The following is a 10,666-nucleotide window of genomic DNA, read 5'->3' as shown; positions in this document are numbered from 1 at the left end:
GACCACCTTGTATCACAAGCAGGGCTGGCTGGCGAGGGCGGTCCCTGGGTCTTCTCTTCCCTGGCCTTGTTGGGTTGGCGGAGGGCTCCTGTGTCACACGGGTGGCTCTGGGGCAGGTGTCTCAAGCCCACCCCACCCCACAGGGCACAGACTCCCTCCCCTTTGGCTCAGAACCTCCCAGAGACAAGGGTCAGGGTTGGGGGCTCTGAGGATGGCAGAGGGGATGCTGGTGGGTGCCTGGACCCCAGACTAAATCTCTACAAGGGTGTAGAGATGGACGGTGGGCTCCTCCTCTACCTCCCCTCTGCTCTGATTTTTTTTATCTTCCTAAGAGGCTGCGAACTACAGTCACGGTGAGAGAAGTGACCACTCTCTCAGCCTAAACCCCTGCGCAGCCATATTTATCCTCTGCTGCCCTTTGTGACCTGTCACTGTCACATACCCCTTTGTTCTCATCCCCCAGGCACCCCCTCAGGGCAGGGCCACCATCCTCCCCCCAAAAGCCCCATTGCCCACATAGAGGACAGGCCCACCCTGCCAGGGACTCAGGTAGGTATCAAAATAAAAATTTCTTCAAATGGAACAATTTTGTGTGGGGACTTTTTCCCCCCCCCTCCCCCAAATTCAAAAGATTCAGCAACTGGACAAAAGCTATAGGAATGTAAGATGATAGGATACATTTGAACCATTTGAGCTCATGGTTTCATTTTGTCCAAGAACCCAGAATTGGCAGTCTTTGTCTTTCGCCTGCCCTTTCATAAAATCGCAGTAGACATTGATGCTTGCAGCCATTAATGATAACCTTAAAAACCGCATCCCCTATGCACCATGCCATGTTCTCCACATATGACCATGAGAATCCATCAAGTTTGGTCCTGTTGCTACTGCCCCATTTTACAGGTGAAGAAAGTGAGGCGGTATCATTGGCCTAACTTCACAGAACTGATGGTAGTAGAGGCAGTATTTGCATGCAGGTCTACCCGATTCCAAAGCCTTTGTTCGGAACCACCACAGTGCTTTGCCTCACGAAGAAAGCTTGGGCCAACCACAGGTTTTAAACCAGACTGATTTAAGACCTTTCTGATGCACTAGGGGAAGTTGCGTGCCTCCATATGTGTGTATATGTTATGGACAGAATCCAAGACAACTACTTCAGGTGGTGGCTGGGCTGAATTGGGAATTAAATTGTACAGGGGGCCATCTTCGCTCCTCCCCTCCCTTATGCTTCTACAAACAACCTGTGTGTGGAAACCTGGTTATTCTCTCTTAAGACCCCTGGTTTTCTTCCCTTCTTCCCCGGTGAAATGAAGTGCGGGGGGTGCAGAGATGTCATCTTCAATTCCAGGAGCCTACCAAGCATCCTCCTGGGGCAACAGGACTGGTTTGGAAGCCTCGACACCCATGGGAAGCATGTACCATTTTACCTCCTGCCTTATCACCCCTCCCACAGAGCTAGCCGCAGAATATGTGATTTCTAATCGTTATTTGAAAGTTCTAAGACACCTGCTCCCAACTCTCTAATCTCCCAGTTTGATGTTATGCCCGAAATCCTACATTAGGGATTCATTCCTTGAAAATAAAGGATATCTTTCTGTTCCAATACACACACCTGTTCAACAACAGGTGAATGGATAAACAAAATGTGGTCTATCCATACAGTGGAATGTTATTCAGCCATAAAAAGGAATGAAGTACTGATACCTGCTACAACAAGGATGAATCCTGAAAACAGGATGCCAAGTGAAAGAAGCAAGACACAGAAGGACACGTACTGTATGATTCCATTTAGATGAAATATCCAGAAGAGGCAAATCCACAGACAGGTATTAGATTAGCGGTTGCCTGGGGCTGGACGGAGGGGAGTGTAGGGAGTGACTGCTTAATAGGTACAGGATTTACTTTGTGGGGAATGAAAATTCTGGAACTAGATAGTGGTGATGGTCACACAGCATTGTGAATGTACTGAGTTTTACACTCTCTAGAATGGGTACAATGGTAGATTTTATGTTGTGTGTATTTTTTTTTCTCATGCACACATGCACATATACACTCCTGCTTGGAACCCTTTAGAAAGGTCAACGGTGTGACTCAGCTTTCCATTTCCTCGTCTGTAAAGTGGGGATAACATTTGCTCTGAGGATTCAACGAGATAACGCATGTGAAGTGTTGAGCATATCGTCTAACTCAATAAATAGTAGCATTTATTAGCATTCATCCTCAACTGGCCTTTTAAGCCAGTGTGAATTCCTTCCTGAGAGCAGTTTTTGAGAGGACAAACTGAGAAGCTTGGGGGGTTACAGTCGCTATGGGAACACAGAAGGATGCTCAATGGGCGAAACTGGCCTCCTCTGAGTCTCTACCTCAGGCAGATCCATGAAAACACGGAGAAAGGTGAATACAACCAGAGTATGGGACGGGAAGAAAGGAAAGGCTCAATATGGGTTTGGGTTTTAAGGGTTTTTTCAAAGCCAATGGGGAGAAAGTAAGATAAAGATGGAAAATAGCTTTTTAGCTCTTGGCAGAAAGTGAAAGTTTTAATTCCAGAATCCTCTGGGCCAGAACCTTTAAAACTCTTGATTCTGAAAGAGGTGTCAGGCCAGATGTTAGGGAAAGGCAAGGGGACAAGGATGAGGTCAGGAGAGAGGGTGGGATCTCCAAGAGCTGCCAGTGTGATGTCACCACCCAGCGGGAGGCCTGAGGAAAGACACTGGCCAACTGGGTGTCTGATTCTGGCGGAGGCCCCATCCAATTTTATTCTCTCAGACTCTGCCAACCTTCCCTCTCCCTTGAATATGAAACAAAATGAACTAAACAACTTGATGGTAAATAGATATTCGTCCTTTTTATTATTATTATTATTATTATTTTTAAAAGATTTTATTTATTTATTTGACAGAGAGACACAGCGAGAGAGGGAACACAAGCAGGGGGAGTGGGAGAGGGAGAAGCAGGCTTCCCGCCGAGCAGGGAGCCCGATGCGGGGCTCGATCCCAGGACCCTGGGATCATGACCTGAGCCGAAGGCAGACGCTTAACGACTGAGCCACCCAGGCGCCCCTTTATTATTATTATTATTATTATTATTATTATTATTAAAGTATCAAAACATAAACTTGGCCACAGGAAACAAAACTGTTTTTAATGCACTTGGTAAAAGGTGCTTTCCACTAACCATATACAGTGTATTTTTCGGATCAATTTTTTTGGCCATTGCCACCACCCACTTCCTTCCTCTCCAATTCATTGTTGTTGTCCTTGGCGGCTTAAGAACTGTCTGGAGTTTCTAACAGCTGATTGGTGGCACCTACACCTACAAACAGAGGGTAAATGCAAGGATTCTCCCCCCAACCCCTTAAAGAAAATAGATTATCTCCTGAAAGCAGTGGCAAGGGGCGCTTCCACCAATTGGCTCTTTACAGACTGGGAAGTATCCCTGATGTGCAAATAAAGCAGCAAAATCAGGACACGGGCATCACAGGTGCTAATTTAAAGGAACCGTACAGGAGTTCAGAGGACCAGGCTCCCCATTCATGTGCACGAATCTTAACATTGGACGAAGCTAGTATCTCTCTGAAGGAAGACATTAGTAGCAGAATAGCCAGTTTTTATTTCTAGCCTGTGAGGGATACCTGTGCGCACAGGCAAAGAGCAAGGGAGCCTGGCTCTGTTCCAGACCCAAGGAATCCCATTTGGTGGAATGCCTTTCTTTGAATTAGCACACCTATCAAAGTGATTCTCTCCCTCTCTTCCTCCCTCCATTCTTTCCTCCTGTGTGAAATACATACTTGCAATAATCAGACACATATTTGGACATAATGGATGTAATCGAGTGAATACTTTAAGAAATGCTCTGCGGCAGAAGGTACAGTGTCAAGCTGAACAACGGGTCTACGTTTTAGGCGTCTGTACATTCAAAGAAACATAGTTGAGATTTTATATCAAAACTCTATGTTAACACCAAACATTGGTCTAAAGGATATACTTGGTTGGCGCTGTGTTTCGGGGCTTGTCAATGAGAAACTGGGCATCAGATGCCACAGTCTGAGGAACAGGATGGAAAGTCAACCATCCCGCCCAGTGGCACCCCAAAGAGCAAAGGATGACCCTGGGGAGAATTTTTAAGCGAAAACGCCCCTCCCCCTCAACGGAGAGGGAGGGGGTGGGGAATGACTAGAGTTCAACAACCAACCCATTTACAAGTAACAGAAACCAGCACAACACTTAAGTTCACCATGTCTTGGTTCCAGTATTTATTATATCGACAAGTTAGGAATACTAGGATAAATAAGTAATATTTTCTCTTACAGAAAATTGTAATGATACTATTGAACAGGATTAAACACTCTGAGGATTTCACAGAAACATCAGAATTTAAACAGACAGTAGCCAGAGTCCTGTGGCCAGTGTGAATGACCTCTCACAGCTATAAATGCTCTGGGCCAGATTTCTACAAACATCCGCATGACAAACAATGCCACGAACATCCAATAATGCTAATGCCTGGGCATCACCTGGCTTCAAACTTGTCTCCACTGAATGTGGTTTTCAACTGCGAGAAAGGGAAAATGGAATATTCTTTGGCTTTTCTGGCCTAGAAATAACTCCTGACCTAAGTCACTGAGTGGAGAGTCCTAGCCCTTTGGAAGTTGGACTTCCTGCTTTCTTCCTGTGACATGATAACTGGGTTTGCGGCAGAGGACCTGCAGTCATGCCCGTGAGTTTTGCGTTAATGCCTGGCTCCACGGGAAAGGCGGCTTTCTCTGTTGACACAAAACTGCCCTGCTCGCCAGCAGAATTCTGTTCTCCCGGGGCGGACAAGCTCTTCTGGCCACCTCAACATTCTGTAAGACCCTGCCTATGGTGCTCGCCACCCCCACACGCTCAGAAACCAGATCTGAGGAAAATCACACCGGGTGTTGTGCAAAACAAACATCAGGAGAGCACAATGCCTAGCTTTCACACAGACGCTTTGCACACAGTAATTCCGGTACATAATAGCATGTTTGCTAGAAAGCACAACCCTGGCCATTGTACAACGCTGTTAAATGCTGTTCTCCCTCTGTGTCCCCTGCGAGTGGCCGAGGCAGTGCAGGACGCGGCCCCACTCCACCCACCCAAGGTACAGACACTTCTTCAGCATGAGTCCTAATGGTGAGAGTCCTGGTTTTGGTAGAATCCAGGCAGAAGATGGGCAGGACCCTGAACAGGGGCCATCTGCAGCATCCAAGAATAGCCAGTAATGTTAAGGCCTAAATCCTGGCATTGAGACAAAAAGATGCCCTTGTCCTGGTCCAAAGTCCACTCTGGTGCAGAGAGGAAAGGCCCAGCTGAGTCACCAAGGGCTCTTCCGCCTCGATGGGTCTTCACGAGAGGTGCACAGGAAGTCAGATCTCCAATGGCTTCAGGGTTTGGGATGTAGAAGGTTTCGATGAGGACTCCCCAGTTGCCCCCATACCATGACTGCTTAGCTTTGCAATGTTCCTTCTTTTATCTGTTGGATAAAAAGGTTTCTCTCATCTTCTGGAGTCCGCCCATTCTGAGCCCGGACAATACACGTGGGCCGATGAAGGTTGAGCATGTATATCAAATGCTGCTTCTCGTTCTTGAGCTCCTCGATTTGGGCCTTCAGTTCGGCGTTCACGCTCTCCAGCTTCTCTGACTCCTGGGGAACAAGCAACAGAATTATTAGGAATGGAGCCAAGGTTCCAGTGCAGAGAGGCTGGCCTCGGGGTGGCAGTGGTCACACGTCGTTGGGGTTCATGAGGTTGGGAATGGCCTGCAGAGAGGGAGTGCTTGGGGTCCTTGGGATGGCGTCCCCACAAAGCTGGGACAGCGGCATTAGGTCTGGGAGAATCCAGACCCTGGAGAAGCCTTTGAACTTGAAGGCTTCTTCAGAGATGCCCTTGAGTTTCCACTCAAGGTTGAGGGTGGGTTGTGACTGTCATGGCAATGAAAATGCAGTAGAACCAACGGCTCAGAGACATCCTTTGCATGAGTCCAATAGCCCATGCACAGCCCCGCTGGACCTGCGAGGGCCTCGAGCGCTGGGAAGAAATGCAGACTCATGGTGCTCGGTCTTTCGTGAGTCACTGATTTCAGTGAGAAGTTCGTCTCCCCAGAAAAAATGTACATGGCAACACACAAAATGTCTCCATTTTCACTGCCTCCCTGAAGCAATCAACAGAATCCTTGGGGACCTGCAGAGCCTGGGCGGAGACTCTGCGCTGGCCTGTCCACACTTGGGGGAGAGGACACAGGCACGGAAGGACTGTGCCGCAGCCCGCCCCACCTGCCCAGGGATGCTCGTCCCACCTGTGCTTCTCCCTGCAGAAGGGGAGCTGGCGGAACATAGCAGGGAGCTCGGGCTATGGGATGAGCTGAGGAGAAGGGCGACAGAGTTAAGAACACACCAGAACGCAAAAAAAAAAAAAAAAAAAAAAGTGTAACCACTGCTTGCAGATTAAGGAAATAACTTGTTTGAAGAGATTAATTAAAGGCTTTTCATATTGAGCCAATTGAGAGCCGGCAGCTTCCTTCTCTCGGTAAAACGGGTGAGTGAACCTTCTTTAACCGGGCTGACATATCCTGCAGCCTGGAAGCTGCTGGACGTGTATGGACGGGCCAAGACTGCTGGGAATCTGGGCAGCAGACAATGTGTGGTTTTTAATTCACACACCTGCTTCTTCTACATCCAGAGTCCCCTTTGCGCTAACAGCTTTGTTCCCCCCTCTTACAGCCACCAGCCTTCTGCTACCGGCTACATGTCCTTCTTGGGAAAAGACTTCTGGGCAGGGAGCTTTCTGACTCCCCTCGTGCTGGCAACATGAGGTTGGTCATGGGCAGGCATGAGCAGGAGGAGGGGGTGAGGCAGGGAGGACTCTCTTTCTTTCTTTCTTTCTTTTTAAAGATTTACTTGTTTATTTTGGAGACAGAGTGAGTTGGGGGGCAGAGGGCGAGAATCCTCAAGCCCACTCCCCACTCAGCCCGCCTCAATGCTTGATCGCACGACCCATGAGATCATGACCTGACCTAAAACTAAGAGTCGGACGCAGAACCGCCTACACCACCCAGGCGCCCCAGGGACGACTCACTTTCTGCAGGCACTCTGTCTTCTCCTTCTTTTTGTTGCGGCACTTGGCAGCTGCAATCTTATTTCTTTCCCGCCGCCTCTTTTTCCTTTCATCTTCTTCTGGGGCTACCTATAAAATTCAAGAGACCGCACACTTCATGGGAGGCAAAAAATGCAACCCACCTTAAATACACTGCCTTTCTTTGCAGCAAAATGGCAAACCAGGACAGCCGCCGGGTGAGGGGGGCTGACAAAGTCAAGTCCCAGCCTCCTGCATGACACCTCTCCATACGTACGCACGAACGAAGAATGCAAATCGAAGAATCGCTAGTTAAAGTACATTGGCAATACTAGTAAGTTAAAATCCAGCTTATTTAAAAAATGCATTTGGATTCTGAAATGAGTTGGATATTCATATTGATAACTATCAGTAACTACTGTAATCATTTGGAGCAGGAAACAGATTCTGTTTCTTAGCTACGTCCTTTCCCCTGGATCCAGGAATGACCACAGGAACATCACCCAGCACCTTTTCTCTCCTGCCTCTTCTTTGATTTGAGACCCAGGGGCACCCCGTTCACCTCTATCTTCACCCAGAGCATGGAAACACCTCCTTCATGAACTCAAAAGTAGCCCACGGAGCTCCTGGAAAAGAGGAACCCAAGTGCGTTCCCCAAACAAAGTGGCATTATCAGCCCAAGGCTTGGTAACACCTGTGGGCGGTGAACACGAAGCAACCAGTGATTCATCCAGCAAAGACCGATCTCTTCCTCTGCGCCCCACCCCGAGTCAGCTGTGGGGGTCCTCAGAGAACAAAACTCTGTCCTGCTTTAGGTTCTGGTCCTCTCTGGAAGTTGGCTCTGACCCTGACTTTGTCTCAGGACTGATGGGGAACCTGCAAAATTCAGCCACTGGGCTTGGCTCAGAGGCCTGAGGCCAGCTGGGATGAGGCACTCACGGGTGGGCTTGAGTGGGTGACGGTCTAGACTGCTAATGTCAGACCTTGTCGTGTCACCTGTCCCTGCTCCGGACAGCAGGAAAGGGCCAGGGAGCCATACCTCAAACCAAAGAAATCCTGGGACACAACAGTCACCTCAGATCTGTCTTATTGCTCGTCCTTTGGATTCGACGACATTGACTTAGCTTGTGCTGAGACGGAAGGCCTCACAATTTAGAGAAACAAAGTCCGAGGGGAAAGCAGGGCAAGAGGCAGTTCTACCTTTTACATCCTGGACCCCAGGACCACACAGGCAGACATCTGAGTTTAAACTAAACTGGCTCGGGGCGCCTGGGTGGCTCAGTTGGTTAAGCGACTGCCTTCGGCTCAGGTCATGGTCCCGGAGTCCTGGGATCGAGTCCCACATCGGGCTCCCGGCTCAGCGGGGAGCCTGCTTCTCCCTCTGACCCTCTCCCCTCTCATGCTGTTTCTCTCTCAAATAAATAAATAAATAAAATCTTAAAAAAAAAAAAAAAACACCTAAACTGGCTCTGAATCCCAGCTTCACCACCTATTAGCTGTGAGACCTTGGGCAAGTTACCATACTCTTCTGAACCTCAGTTTCCCTCACTTGTAAAATGGGATCAATAACCTTATCTATCCAATAGGGTTGGGAGGAGGGTCAAATTAGTTAAGTTAGATAGATAGATAGTTAGATAGATAGATATATAATTAAAATGCTTTGCACAGTGTTTAGCATACAATCAGCCTTAATAATGATGGTAAGTTACTATCATTATTAACCTCACCATTCTTCATCAAGAACCCAGTAACTGTAGTACTTCCTATACAACCCTACAGATATTTTTAGATAGGGGGGAGAGGATTCGGGGTTTTCTCATACAAGGAAATACTTCAAAGTAGAGCAAATCTCAGAATTGTACACTGTCAGAGATGGAAAAGGCTTTCAAGAACCATTCAGTTCAAGCCCCTGACCGTAGTGCTGTGGAAATGAGGTATGGAGGGGTCAGCAGCAGCACTTCCACGGAGGCCCAGGCATCACTAGCTCATGGTCACCAGACCCGCAGGCTACAAAGCCTGGGTATAAACCCAGGCCTCTGGCTCCTCATCCTCTGTCCTCTCTGGGACACACTGCCTCATTCTACTTTGTTGCCTTCCCAGAGGTGACTGGGACCTGGTGGAACAGGGTCCTGCTGCCCAAGTGCACAGGATGCCCATGGGTTTCATAGGCTCAGCATCCTATTTTAAGATAAGAATTACAGCAACCAAGGGAACCTGAATATTCAAGGAGATTCGTTGGTGCATTCTTTTCCCAGTAAGAGAACCTACCTGTTGAACTGACCTAAGATCAGAAGGTCACTTAGTAAACACACAATCAGTGGATGAGTCTGGTGGCTCTAAGGAATATTTCCACAGATCAGGAAATATTCTGTCACCAGATGTCCTCTACATTGGACATCTGCTTCTTCCTCTGAAGAACCCTCCAAATACCCTTGCAAAATGCTTTTCTTTCTTCTATGGGGATCCTACTACTTCCCACTACATCCTGTTATCTCAGGGTATTTAGAGAATTTTTAGAAAATTCCTCGCGTGTCCCAAGGCCCACCTTGCACTGTCCAGTACCGGACAAGGCAATGATGATGATGCTACCCCTTGACCAAAGACAGTGATCACAGCAGTTAAGTAAGCTTGATACACTCCCATCTTTTATCCATGAGGGAAAGGCCCAGAAAGTAGCCAAGACCTGCACTCTGAGGTCCTCGAGCCACCACTGCATGGCCAGCACCCAGCTCTCAGACCTCTCGCCACGTCTGTTACTCCAGGCGTCTTATAAAAGGTTGCTTGATGGGGAGGAGGGCAAGTGTCGGAGACAAGTGAACTCGAAGCAGAAGCTGTTGCCAGGGCCGTGAGCGAGGCTGGCTGGCCCTGGCTCCCCACACTGGCCACCCGGGTCCTCGTCGTGACGAACACCGTCCCCACACTCTGAGCAGCGCCCTGCCTGGAGCACGCCTGGCCTGGTGGGTGTACGACGAAGAAGCCCGTAAAGAACGGGCACCGCGAGGAGCACCTACCTCGGTTTTCGTGACTGCCATCTCCAGGGGGCTGCCGCTGACGGTGACTGACTCCAGTGCAGAGGACATCCGGTGACAGAGGTGCTTGTTCTGGATGGCGAACCTCAGCTCTTCCTTGACAAAGGGTGTCAGGTTAGCAAAATCCTCAAACACCAGTGACCCAGGAGGGGACAGGCAGGGGACGATGGCAGACGCACTGACTTCTGAGGCAGAGACCTGGCCTGGATGTTGAAGCATCATTTTGCTGAAAGAAATATCGAGACCCAAACTACTTCAGGGACTTAGGGGCATGGGATCAAGTCTCCCCACATCTGCGGCCCCCAACACCCCAGCCGTATCCCCCTCAGGCTTCTGTGTTGTTCTCGTTTTGCACCATCCTTCTCTTGAGTAAAACAGGTTCTTAAAATACATAGCTCAGTGATGTGGATAAAATGCCTACTTGAAATTTATAAAGGGTGGCATTTCAGGCTAGAGGTCAAGAAGCTATTAGTTTTGGCTGGTGCGCGTATATGCAAATGTACCCTCAAACAGTCCTGAAAGAGGAAGAGCATTTAAAGAAAAAAAAAAA

The 10,666-nt window shown here is 48.6% G+C and overlaps 1 protein-coding gene across 3 annotated transcripts in view; it reads right to left on the bottom strand.

The window, feature by feature from the left end:
- Nucleotides 1-4,220: 4,220 nt before the first annotated feature.
- ATF3 (activating transcription factor 3) overlaps nt 4,221-10,666 on the bottom strand; it is a 50,145-nt gene continuing 43,699 nt past the window's right edge. For all 3 annotated transcript variants that reach the window (XM_035010509.1, XM_035010507.1, XM_035010508.1), the window contains exons 2-4: nt 10,099-10,342; nt 7,091-7,198; nt 4,221-5,661 (exon numbers count right to left, since the gene is read on the bottom strand). In XM_035010509.1, coding sequence (XP_034866400.1) covers nt 5,464-5,661; nt 7,091-7,198; nt 10,099-10,338 — 546 coding nt within the window. In that variant the 5' untranslated portion in view covers nt 10,339-10,342 and the 3' untranslated portion in view covers nt 4,221-5,463. The remainder of the gene's footprint in view (nt 5,662-7,090; nt 7,199-10,098; nt 10,343-10,666) is intronic.

Source organism: Mirounga leonina, unplaced genomic scaffold (assembly GCF_011800145.1).
Source record: "Mirounga leonina isolate KUSES-001 unplaced genomic scaffold, KU_Mleo_1.0 Mir_154, whole genome shotgun sequence".
Taxonomy (NCBI): Eukaryota; Metazoa; Chordata; class Mammalia; order Carnivora; family Phocidae; genus Mirounga; species Mirounga leonina.
Note: the sequence above shows the minus strand (reverse complement) of the source record. Positions and strands in the feature narration are given on the sequence as shown.